Below are 13,609 nucleotides of genomic sequence, written 5' to 3' on the forward strand. Positions count from 1 at the left end.
GCCAGAACATTCTGCTAAGCTGCATCACAATTCCTGGCACACAGAGAGACTGAGATAATGAAGGGTTACTGTATTAGGCCACTAAGTTTGAAGACTAAATGTAACCCAGCAACAGATGATCAACATAGGTCACAAGAGTTAAATGACACGTGACTAGAGCTCAGCACAGCTACCTGGCACAAATGATCAAGCCAGCGGCATTTCTTTAGGAGGGAAATTGAGTGCTTACACACGCTATCCTCCCTAAGAGTTCTCAAACACACGATCACTCACTAATGTTCTAACTCTATTCATTCTAAAACAGAAAGGTGAGACACCTCAGCCCACATGAGAAATACTTTTAGAAAGCTATAAACCTCATAGAGTGGCAACTGCATCAGGAAGGTGGTTTTTTTTTGTTTGTTTGTTTGTTTTTGCCATTCCTTTAAGAAGCTATGGACAATACTGAGTCATCAAAGAACATAAGGAAACAGGCATTCTCATGCATCATTCATGGGAATGTGAACCAGAAAGGGATTGCTCTGGAGGAATAGCCCTCAAAACCTGAAATGTTTACATATTTTGTTCAGTACCTTCATTTATAGAACCCATTCTGAAGATTACTTGTGTACAGCCACAAAGAAATATGCACGTCTTTATTTGAACCAGAGGATGTGTAGATATATCCATGAATAAAGAATGCTGTAGTACAGCACATACCGCATGTCTCCATTTATTCACATACGTACTTGGTACATAACCCATAAGCTGATTCATATTCAAAGCTATGATAGTTTTACAAGTACACATGAGGTGCAGACACTATTACTGACACGAGACAACTATGTACAAATGTGAAGGGAAGGGACTCCTCTCCTAGGTATGTTTTACAATTATTCTACATGCCCTATTATGTAATATCTTTCAGACACTAGTGACAACTGGCCAGATCCCAAAGGGATAATGACACACTGCGCTCTAGGTGATCTGGGCAGAGCTAGTCACAAGTCTCTTAGGAACATAATGGTCTCAGAGAAGGCGAGTGTGGCTGTTGAAAGCTGCCATTTCACTTAACACCAGGGAACTAATGAAAGCCAACCCAGGAGGACTAGGTTGGGTCGTCTTCTCTCTGCATCACAAACACTGTAGGTCTAGGCTCTAGAGCGCCAGCTGCATCCCCGAGGGAGTGTGCTCTTTGAGAGCTTACTGTCAACTCTGCAGTTGCTGGTCATATAAACAGTGTTTTTCTCATTTAAAGGACTGGATCACTGGCTCAGTTATACATCTCAGACCCTCCCCCCTACAGCTGAGCCAAACTGTGTGGGAAACTACAGTAAACATACATGTACAATGGGACTGGAGAGACAAGGGGTACTCTCCCATTGTCTCTGACCTCAAACAGGTACATTCGAGACTGTGAGATTGGATTCAAGCATTATAGAACAACAAACATCACATTTTACGATCTGAAGACCTAAAAACTGGGTTACAGGAAAAAAAAAATCACATTCTAACAAAAAAATGAGTTATGACTTCTATGCATATTATATGATTTTTTAAATCAGCAAAAATAAAAATAGCCATAGTAGACTATTTGCTTAACATAAATTTTATGCTTCAAAAGCAGAAATGCTATTTTTTCTTTAGGGTTTAACTTAATGTTCTTTAAATAGAGAGAAAAAAGTTGAGAAAACAGATTACAAATGATAAATGATTATGAGTAAGAACTCCTTACAATGAGTTCTGTCCTAGAATTCACTGTGTAGACTAAGTTGGCCTTAAACTCAAGAGATCCTCTTGCCTCTGTCTCCAAACTGCTGCAATAAGATGTGCCCCTAGCCCTACTAATTCCTATAAAAATGGGAGGAAAACAGATTCTAAGAGTTAAGTATTTCAGTGCTAGACTGCTACACAGCTGTGACCTTGGGTAAGCTCTTTTACCTCTTCTGAGTCTCAATTTTTGTTTTCTTCCCACCAACCTCCCACCCTGATACACACATTTTTTTCTGTGAAATAGCCCTGGCTGTCCTGGAACTCACTCTGTAGACCAGGCTGGCCTCAAACTCAGAGATGTGCCTACCTCTGCTTCCTGAGTTCTGGGATCAAAGGCATGAATCACAACTATCCAGCAAGTTTCAATTTTCTTATTTGCAAACTGGTGTTAACACTTTTTACATCATGTGACTTAGGACATAGAGAAAGGAGCTCATACATGCAGTACAGCCAACAGAGTGGCCTGCACAAAGAAAACATTTAATGTATAACAGTTATTACCATTATCACCCAGATTTTCATCACTATGCCTGAGGCTGACTACAGAGTGCAATTTCTTTTTTTTTTAATTTTATTGATTTTTATTGAGCTCTACATTTTTCTCTGCTTCCCTCCCTGCCTCTCCCCTCCCTTTCAACCCTCTCCCAAGGTCCCCATGCTCCCAATTTACTCAGACCTTGTCTTTTTCTACTTCCCATGTAGATTAGATCTATGTAAGTCTCTCTTAGGGTCCTCATTGTTGTCTAGGTTCTCTGGGATTGTGATTTGTGGGCTGGTTTCCTTTGCTTCATATTTAAAAACCACTTATGAGTGAGTACATGTGATAATTGTCTTTCTGGGCCTGGGTTACCTCACAGAGTTACAATACCTAATGCAATTAGATGCATATGCAGTCGACCAGCACACAAGTGCTTAAAAGAGAGCAGCAGGAACTAAGAAGGGCACCTAAGGTTCTCGACAATGCCTGTTGATTTACGTTATCTCTGGCTTCTTTCTGTGCCCAACTAGGGCTATAAGGAAGGACTAAAATTTCCTCCATACGCAGTCTTTTCACTTATCTGTCCTTTTATAAATGCAGCCCATTCTTGTTAGTGGGTACTTATCTTCTGAAAAGCTACAGCAATGCTCAATTAGTGAATGCTAAGCCACTGTTCCTAGGTGTGGGGGCTTGGTTCCTGTGAGCTCCTCGGTCACGTTTTTAGTAACTTATCAATGTAATATATAACCTTGTTTTACACGTGTTCCTGTTTAAACATCTTAATTAACGATACTGCTGCCTTATTAACACTGAACACACAGCTAACAGCACTGAAAGTGATGCCTGAAAGAAGCCTACCTAACGGTGAAATCAACAACAAAGGGCACAAAAAATGTGACAAGTGACAAGAAATATACCACAGAACCCAACCTGCTTACAGCACAAGAACAGAACAAGAAAGCAGGGCACTGCCTTGCTCCCCTCCAGCTGTCAGTGTCTGGGGGTGACTCAAAGTTGTTGCTGCTGTGCATACATCAGCGGATGACTGAAAAAGCCTTATTCGAACAGATTTTTGAGGTTACAAATAGATTTTAACATGTAGATAAAATTATAAGAATGAGCTGTTCTGTCCTACTGAGTGTAACTGTGTCTCTCTTTCTCCACCTGGTTCCCTTCAGGGCTTAGCCTAGTGTTTCTGGGAAAGCTGATCCAGTCTGGGCTGGACATTCATTTAAGTATGCCCTCAGCATCTGAACCATATGATTCGTGTCAAACTGTTTACTTTCCTATCTTCTGTTTGTCTGTAAGATCACTGGGGTAAGGAATTGTATCTTTTTTGATTCTAAATCTATTACAGTCTGAATGTTGTTGCTCTCTTAATAGTTTCATGTTTAAAATCTCCAAGGCGGTGGCAGTAAGAGGTGGGGCCCTCCAGGTACAATAGGGGAGGGCTCTACCCTCACGAAGAGCCCAGTGATGCTTCTTTGCCCTTCTGCTAATGAAGATGTAACAAGAAGACACCATGCATGAAGCAGACAAAGAGCCTTCACCAGAGACCAAATCTGCTGACATCCTGATCCTGGACTCTTGGACCTCCAGAACCTTGAGTAATAAATTCCTATTGTTTATAAGTTGCCTAGTCTAAAGCACTTCGCTAGAGCAGTCTGAGCAGACCAAGACGGAGCCAAAGGCCTGACTCCATCAAAGCAGCTCTGTGAACATTTGTTCTCCACAGCATGGGAGGCCCTTATACCGCCAGGAGGAGTGGGCATGATAGCAGAGGCTTCATGAATCAAACAGAAGTATAAATAAAGTTTCACGTACTAGCTTAAAGACTTTCAAGGTAAAGTTGGACTTTAACTTTCCCAACCAGATGGCCTTCTTTTCCCAGCCCAAATTAACCTCAGCTTACTTGGTGTTAGGAATAGTTCTTGTTAAGCGAAAGAATAGATTTTCTGGTTGTTTAAGTAACTTTCAATTGTTTAAAAATGCCACTAGAAGCATCTGAATTGACAATTACCATTAGCTATAGAACCATGATTGAATATTATTTTTACTTTTATTCCTACTTTGCTGCAGGACAAATGCTGCTTACTTGACTAGAGCACTGCATGTACAGCGGTAACTTTAGAGAAGCACTCAGAGTGCTAGGCTAAACAACCTTCAGCTCTGCTCCACCCGCATCCATCCTCTGGGTCTAGGCTAGCAGTGGACTCCTCGGCACTAGGTTGGTTTTATAAATCAACCTAGCATCTTGCAAAGCATGGGGCTCCCCACCTGCAAAGCATTTCAGTCTGACCTTCCCCAGTTCCACACACAAAGCCCTAGGGCTTCTTACACCAGCCACGCACCGATTTTCTTCCTGAGCAGTCCTAGAACGCCAGTGTGTGAGGAGGGGATGGGAAATAGACAGCTGATGTTGGTCTTGCCATGCAAAGCAGGCTCATCCTTGTCTAAGATGGTTGACTCTGTTCTGCCACGTGGAACCCACAGATGCCCAGGAGAAATGTTCATTCTCTCAGAGCCTCAGGGCGCCTCTCACCTGACGTCATCTCTGTCCGCACTGCTCAGGTGCTGTGTGAGTAGGGCCACAGCTGACTCTAGTCTTTGTGTACGAAAGGAATGAATATCTGCTTTTCTGAATTGCTGAGAATAAATGATAACTAGTAAATAGCAGTTGCTACCACCCATTGATTATTTCCTGTGTGATTAAGAATAAAATAAAATAGAGCCAGAGGTAGTGGCTCATATAATCTTAGCACTCAGGTCAGCACGGTGTACACAATGAAACTCTGTCTCAGAACCAAACCAAACCAAAACCCCCAAATAGGAATGAGCAGAAAATACAATGCCATAATGCATTGAACATTTTCCAGGTGAGCCACTGCTTTCAGAAAATTTCATTTTAGCTACTAATGGTGTCTTAGTCTACTTCCTGTGGCCACTGTTAAATACCACAGAGTGGGCGACTTACAAACGGGCTTGTGTAGCTCAATTAAGAACACATGACTGCATCTGATGAGGGTGTTTTGCTTCATCACAGCACAGCGGAGAGCTTCACGTGCATGTGATAAGAACAAACAAGTGTGACAGTACAGGCTTCTCTTTTTCTTCTAGGACCGTTTTGTGGTAACTGCTAATTACTCCACTTCCATATACACTTGACATGTGAACTGGGAGACACATTCAAACCACAGCATCTTGTCATGCGTGTTTACTGGACAAGGTAGAAATTCTTACTGTGGGCTCCAGGCAGAGGCCACTTTCCTAGACCACTGAGTTTCAGTCTTCAACACTAACTATCCTTCTCCCAAAATGTGGCTGAAAGATGTAACTTGATAAATATTTACAGGCTCTTTTATTCTAACAGGGCTTCCTACTGGCTCATTCTAGTACGCTGTGGACTCCATCCTTAAAAGAATGTTCTCTTAATCCCAACAAAGATGACAAACCTAATTTTAAGTAATTTGCATGTATATCACTCATTTGGTGCTTGCGTTTTCTTCTCAATGACCATATTTTTTCCCAACAAAACTAAAACAACAACAAAAAGCCAAACTAAAACAGCAATAAACAAGTCAACCCAAAACCCAGCCCTGAGAATGGGACTAAGACCCCAGTGGAGTAACTCTAACTACCTGTGAGAATCTTGGTCGGCATCCTTAGACTCAACACTGCTTCTCTGGTAGCTTCCTTCTTTTGGAACAGTGCCTACCGAGCTATGCACAACTTAGAGGCTGAACAAGTTTGTCTAGACTTGCTTGTCTGGCCAAGGCATTTACCCGACTCTATGGCTGTTTCTGAGCTAGTCTAGCTGATCATGAGCTGTTGTAGATCTGACTTTCCACCTACAACATTACAATCCAGTGCTAAACCTCTAAGTGTGTAAGCTCTCTGAAACAAAACGCATCTACTAACAGTCGCTGATCCCCTTCCCTGGTAATTAGATGGTACTTCTTATTTGATACCTATGCTACTCTGTAGAAGAAACTGGCTCAAGTACTTATAACTCCCTCTATAATGCTCTACCTCTGTAGAACTCCGTGCATGTGTAAGAAGAATTAACATTTAAATACTTGGTAAATGCATTTTAAATTTTGGTAAATAATTACTATTTTAACATGTTCTGTTCACAGCAGGCAAACTTCAATTTAAGAAGACAAAACCTGAATTTATAAATTTATACTAAATGCCAATCACAGCTTACACAGGAATAAAGTCACACTTTTGCTACCTGTTTGTTCATTTCTGTGATGTTGATCCAGACTCTGCTCAAGCCCAGCTCCCCAGATTCAATCTTCTCAAGTTGTTTTTGTTTGCTGAGGAGTTCCTCATTTAGTTTGGGGATTTCCTGGAATGAGCTTTTCTGATTAGATTCCACTGAAAGCAAAATAAGAACAATTGTAAATAAATATCACATCCTCTGGTCCCAAGGTGGGAGAGAGAAAAGGATCAGAGGGCAGGAAGAAGAGGGATTAGTGAAATTAGAAAATGTAAACTCTGGGATGATAATGACTTAACCCAGCTACCTAACTACACTGGAAAAGAAAGGGGAGGCCAGAGCTACGCTGTTATTTACATACATGTGTGTGTGTGTGTGTGTTTAATTTTATTTATTTATTTGGTTTTTTGAGACAAGGTTTCTCTGTAGCTTTGAAGCCTGTCCTGGAACTAGCTCTGTAGACCAGGCCCTCGAGCTCACAGAGATCTGCCTGCCTCTGCCTCCTGAGTGCTGGGATTAAAGGTGTGCGCCACCACCGCCTGGCATAAATGTGTATTTTTAATACTTGTAATACTAAACCTTAAGTTATGTTACTTGGCTCAATGACAGAACTCTTATTTGGCATGTGCAAGGCGCTGGGTTCTATCTCCAGGACCACAAAACAACAAGGGCAACGAAGACAGGTGTCTAAAAACTGTAACAAAAGCCATGAGCAGAAAGAGTTAGATGATTTCAACTCTATAACATTATTATTTTGAGTAAATTATTCAATTTCTTTTGAGCTCAATTTATCTGGAGTAGTGTTTAAGATCCACTTTCCAAGAGTCATAATGACGTGAGAGAATGGCTGGAAAGCATTAACTCAACTGGACAGGCATACGGTAGGTGATAAATGAATGTTAAATCTGACCAGTTTCCAGATTAATCAATTCCGACTTACAACTCCTACCCATGGATGCGCAAGGTCATTAGAAACTACATCTCTAAATGTTTATTTTCTTCTACTTTAAGTTGGCTGACTGTGAGGTGGTATTCAGAAACTAATATGACGGCTAAGGTTTTTATTTTTTTCATAAATAGCAGTGTTTTCATAAACGAGCCCAAAAGCTCAAGAAGAAAGGAAGATAAACACGTCAGATGACGCAGAGGGGGACATTAGGGCTCGTGAACCGACAAGGGATTCGAAGCCTGAGGCAGAGGCAAAAGTGCGTTCTCGTCTTTCTTTAAAAAGCATTTTTCCTCTTAATGGAAAATAAAATATTGATAATGGCTGTTCCTCCAGAAAAAACCTATATCATATTTCTTCAGGTCACAGACTTCCTGATTAGTTACAATATATATATTTTTAAAACCAAACACTGGATACAGGGCCAATATAAAATCATTTATTACAGCGAGAGCTCCATGACTTGTGGAGTCCATTTCTGTTTGTGCGTTCAGAATATCATCCTAGGCACTCAGTAAACACCTGTTACCCAAATTAGCCTGGTCTTTGCTGGCCTCCCAACCACATCTCTCAGTTCTTTACCCTCCTGTTCAGTCCAATAAAGAAAACTCAAGAAACCCTGTCTCGAAAAACCAAAAAAAAAAAAAAAAAAAAAAGAAAACTCAAAAGTAAAACACCAAGACAGCAAGCATACGTGACAGCAACAAAACCCCAAGGAAACTGAGGACAGTGGTGATATCCCTTTAAGCAAGCCCCCTGTGGAACAACTCAGAATAATGAAATTAGGTATGTTCATTTATTTTTTAGAAGTAGCTGCCAAAGGACTGCATTCTAAATAACAGACTTCCCTAAGTGCTTTTGGTGTAGCATTTGATTTACACGTTTGCAGAACATATCCATCTCGGGCAGTAAGAATGTTTCATTGCTCATTCTAACTAATGCAGCTCTGTGTCACTGAATTGATTATTCGGTTTCCGCTGGGTTGTAAAGAAGAGCCCACCCCACAAATGCCTCCCATGCTCAGGTGGTCAAACGCCCTTAGGAGGGAGGGTCTCTCTTTCCGAAAGTCTCTATGCAATAAATAGAATTTAGAGGTGGAAGAAGTAAGACAAAGACATAAATAATCCGAGTTACAACTATCAGCTAATGAACACATAAAGCTGCCAAGCCCGAATCTTGGATTCTGAAGAGTCTATGAGCCAAGAGGGAATCATAATCATTATCTGACGTGGGCTTTTTAGGAGAGACAAGCCAAGTTAGGCACTTCTGTTACATAAATGGAAACATGGCAAACAAACAACTTATGATTACTTATTCATGTTCTTCCACCATGGAAAGCAACTCATTTAAAATTTAATGTCGAATCTCAAAAGAATTTACCTAGTTCTTATTTTTTCATTTTTTTATGATCAGGAAATGGAAATTTCTACATATATTCTTCAAACACAACAAAGACAATGTCGATAGTAATGTTTTGTATTCATACAATACCCTTATAATTTGCAATAAATTTTTATGTAGTTATCAAATGACATGTTACTGAGCCTCTACTGTGTGGCGACTCTGTACCTGACACTATCTAATACAAAAGACTTTAAAGTTCTCAGTCTAGAGGTGAAGGGAGGATCACTATAAATTGATGGATAGGATCACAGAGGAATGACCAAAGTGCTTTGGTGGCAGAAATACTTCTGTGTGTCACGGGTAAGAAAATACAGGCTCAGATAGACAGTGATTGCTGTAATTTTACAGTGAGAAACAAGAAGCAGTCAAACCACACGCTCACAGGACCAGTCCTCTTTAGTATGCTCAAGATGTCGGGGGCACATCTTTGTGCCTGCAGTCACACAAAAGCATCTAACATGTTGTACAAAAGATCAAGTCACCACTTTCCCTGAGCGACCCAAAAAGGAGATGCCTGACACATGGTACTTTCCTTCTCTTCCAAGTTCTTTCCCTTTTCTCTAATGTTTCATCACGGACAAAGAGGAAGCCCTGGAGATAGAATTTTGCTTTGAATAACTGTGGAAGTCTTTTGAAATAACTGTTTCTGGAAAAAGGAATACTGAATTAAGTTTCAAGGCCGGGGCTGGGGAGATAGTTTAGTGGTTAAAAGCACTGGCTGCTCTTCCAGAAGACCCGCATTCAGTTCAGTTACAAGCAAGCTCACAACAGCCTGTAACTCTGGCTCCAGGGGATCTGACAGTCTTCTGGCCTCTATGGCACTGCATGCGTGGTATACAGACACATGCAGGCAAAATATTCACACATAAAAATGCATGGCTTAAAGAAAAAACGTGTTTCAAGGACTCCAGGATCAAGCTATTCCTTGACTGCAAAGAAAAGGTAAGCCATCTGCTTTGCTTTCTGTTCAGGTACTTTCTCAACACTCCTGCACTTTGCAGCTTCCGTGAATAAAAAACAAGGGGCTCTGATTTCTCAAAAGACAGTAAAGTTAAGCATACAGCTGGTCTTATCTGAGTCAGTGAGCTCCACTGTTTTGTTGAATTAAGAAGAAAAAAGAATTAACTTACTGAGATGTGTTTAAAGTAGAAGCATACTTTTAAAAATGATTATTCAATGTAGTAAAATTATTCTATATAGTTAAAATAACTGTTCTTTCTTTAAAACAAACAAACAAACTAGTGAGCAGTCGGGTGGTGGTGGCACAGACCTTTAATCCAGGCACTCACGAGGCAGAGGCAGGTGGATCTCTGGAGTTCAAGGCCAGCCTGGTCTAGAGAGTGAGCTCCAGGACAGTGTGGACTGTTACACAGAGAAAACCTGTCTTGAAAAATAAAAACCAAAACCAAAATACAAAAACAAAAGAAATAAAACACACGCACACATATACACACCTAGCGAGGAATCAGCCCATAGCAGCCCAGCTTATGACATGAGTATGCCAGACCTCAGTCTTCCCTACCTCTGGCCCTTGCTTATCTTTCCTTCTGGTTCTTGTGTGTGTGTGTGGTGGTGGTGTTCTTGCGCCATAGCACGCACGTGGAGGTAAGAATACCTCACGAGAGTAGTTCTCTCCTTCCATCGCCAGAGAATGAACTCAGGTCATCAGCCTTGGTGGTAAGCACCCCTGCCCACTAAACAATCTCACTAACTACTAGCATTTCCACTGTGGTAAATCAAAGCCAACAAAACAACTGGATTGACAATTCCAGTTTTACTGCTTTTCTCGGCTGGCTACTATACGCAGTTTGGGCTCCAGGAAAATCTTCCTCAATGATAGGAAGCTGAACCCCAACAGTCCGGGCATATGGAGTCGCATTGCCTGAAAGCACCATTTTTAGGGGCTAGCACTAACAAATGCTTGGCAAATATTTATCAAATGACTATCAAGTCTACTATATGTCTCACATTTTACAAAGAGATCCATGGCAAGCCCAGCTAAGGTATAAGTTACCTTGGTTTCCTGTAAATATAGAATAGCTGCAGAAAGGAATCTCTAGAGGGCAGAACTGAGCAATGTATGAAATATATTAACACATAATCACTGTGTGATCAAAGCAAGGTGTGGCACACGCCTAGGTCAACTAATCACTGAGAGCTGATGAGGCAGAAAGGTGCGTCAGTGTCACGTACAGTTCAACACAGCTCCAAGTTATGATTATTACTTACATTCAAAGAAAATACAGGCTTAAAATATTTGCAATATTGCAAAAACAATAAAACACACCGAGAAACTCTACAGGATGTGCATCCTTTTTTTGTGCTGTACTTTGATTCAAAGTACATATAGGTCAGGATGACTCTGGCAAAGGACTGTGGGCTTAGCCAATCGCATCCCTAAACCAGAAATTCAGAAGAAAATCAGAGTGGATATTAAAACATTTAAAAAAGCATCATCATGAGAGATACCAACAACACTCTGAGGAGTAGCTGTCCCTAGGTCAAGTTCAAAGCTCGAATGGCTGTCAGTCAAGAGAAGCCGAGTGAAGGAAAGCAGGAGGATGTGATTTTCTAGGCTTAATATGGCTTTCGCAGGCTTAGGAGGCAAAGTAAGGGCTCAAATTCCAGTTCTGGAGCCAGAGTTCTTTGAGGAGCTTGTGGTCAGTTTCCTGGTGTGCTATTGCTATTGAGGTCTGTGATTAAGCTGAAACTCGTTCCTTAGCTTAGAAAATCAACTCTTGAAATCTAGAACCAAAAATTAGACTGTTGTTAAAAGGAAAAAATTTGTTAAGTTAAACCTGGTTGAAACCACTCTGCAAGCACACCTTTCAGAAAAAGCAGTTTGCATGTATAAAACTGGACTTCATCATTAGAACACAGGATGTTTTCTAACTTGAGAAGTCTCTTAACCAAAAACCTCATTCATGAGACAAATATCTCTATTAGTTGTGTTGTATTCAAGGTAAGGACCGTTACAATTACTGTACTTTTTTGCGAACGTGTAATATACTTCAAAGGATCAAAAGAGTTTCCTAAAACTTTAAAATGGTGACATGCATGGTATCCGAAGTTTTTTACCTTTGCAACAGATGCCACAAACAAGCATCCTATGGGAAGAAGTCTACTGGCTAACTATTCGTTTTTGCTTTGTGCTTGAATACCACACACACACACACACACACACACACACACACACACACACACACACACAAATAATCAGCCCTTCCAACATCTACTGAGCTTTTCATAGACTACTGATCCAAGCTGTACAGAAAGAATTTGTGGGCCCTTGTAGACATTCGTGAAGCTTTCATAGGCTCCGGAACAGTAAGGTAGTACAGCAGGCTACACATATGGATTTGGCAATCCATCAAGGGCAAGAGGACCAGGTAAACACTAAATTGCTAAACAAGCTACTTAATTGTTCTAAGCTTGTTTTTGTTTTGTTTTGTTTTCCAAGACAGAGTTTTTCTGTGTAGCCTTGGCTGTCCTGGAACTTGTTTTGTAGACTACGCTGGCCTTGAATTCACAGTGATCTGCCTGCCTCTGCCTTCCAAGTGCTCTGGGATTAAAGGTGTGCACCACCATGCCCAGTTCTTTTTTTGTTTTTAACTTTTATTACATATTCATTCATTCATTCATTCATTTAGTGTGCATATGTGGGTGGGTGGATGCGTACATGCCATTCATTCATTTAGTGTGTGTATGTGGGTGGGAGGATGAGTACATGCCATAGTGTGTCTGCGGAAGTCAGAGGACAACTCTCAAGAGTCAGTGTTCTCCTTCCAGCACACATGATCCCTGAGACTGAACTCAGGTGATTAGGTTCGGTAGCAAGTGCCTACACCTGTGGAGCCATCATGCCTACCCAGCTTCTATTTCTCTCTTTTCTCCTTTTAGAAGAAATACTCATCTTTACCAGCATATGTACGGAGAGAGAGAGAGAGAGAGAGAGAGAGAGAGAGAGAGAGAGAGAGAGAGAGAGAGAGAGAGAGAGAGAGAGAGAGAGAGCAAAAACAATGCCCACATCAGAGAACTGTTTAGGGGGATGGTTTACTTGTGACCTGGCACAAGCAGACCGTCCACAAATGGTGGCTCTCACAGTGACTGTTGTCCAGTCCTGTGTTCTTACACAGTGTTTCGAAAGAGGAAGTCACCTGACAGATGCTTCCACATTTCAGTCAACAGGTCCTGTGAGGTGGAAGGAGACAGCACAGTGTTTCATCAGCCGCTCCATAATGGGAGCTCAGGCTACAGGTGGGGTCTAAACAAGGCTCTGGGCTCCTGGTCTCAGGTCTTCTTCCTCTTTGCACTGAGTTGACTACAATGTCGTAATTTCAGACTCCAGATGGCACATAGCATGGAATTTGTTCACAGATTGAAAGTAAGTGTTACTACAGTTGAGCTGATGGTTCAGAAAGTCTATAGAATAAAATGTGTAATTGCCTCCCAGAATGGGCAAATTCCTCATTCAGCATGGACCAGTTTTTGGAAAACTTGAAAACCACTTGACGACTTACTTGTTCTAAATTTTTCCTTGAGGGCATCCAGATCCTCCTTGAGAGCCACCTGCATCCACACCAAGCCGACACAGGCCACGACACAGGCCGCGAGGATGACAAAAGCACAGAGGGGGTAGCAGATCTTGCAGCATCGCAAGTAGTCTCCCCTGTCACCAGAATACACTCAGCGTGAGCGAGAAGGCCGGTGAGACCAGCTTTACTAGCGACAGTATGTGTTGCCATGCGACTATCTTCTCTAACGAGTAACCAGGAGATTTACCAGGGGACACAGGATAATACATTCA

General features: G+C 41.4%; 1 protein-coding gene across 2 annotated transcripts in view; it reads right to left on the reverse strand.

Annotated features, from left to right (window-relative positions):
- Efcab14 (EF-hand calcium binding domain 14) overlaps positions 1 to 13,609 on the reverse strand; it is a 41,821-nt gene that overhangs the window by 25,510 nt on the left and 2,702 nt on the right. For both annotated transcript variants that reach the window (XM_038333825.2, XM_038333824.2), the window contains exons 2-3: positions 13,323 to 13,471; positions 6,465 to 6,610 (exon numbers count right to left, since the gene is read on the reverse strand). In XM_038333825.2, coding sequence (XP_038189753.1) covers positions 6,465 to 6,610; positions 13,323 to 13,471 — 295 coding nt within the window. The remainder of the gene's footprint in view (positions 1 to 6,464; positions 6,611 to 13,322; positions 13,472 to 13,609) is intronic.

This window comes from Arvicola amphibius, chromosome 6, assembly GCF_903992535.2.
Source record: "Arvicola amphibius chromosome 6, mArvAmp1.2, whole genome shotgun sequence".
In the NCBI taxonomy this organism is placed as follows: Eukaryota; Metazoa; Chordata; class Mammalia; order Rodentia; family Cricetidae; genus Arvicola; species Arvicola amphibius.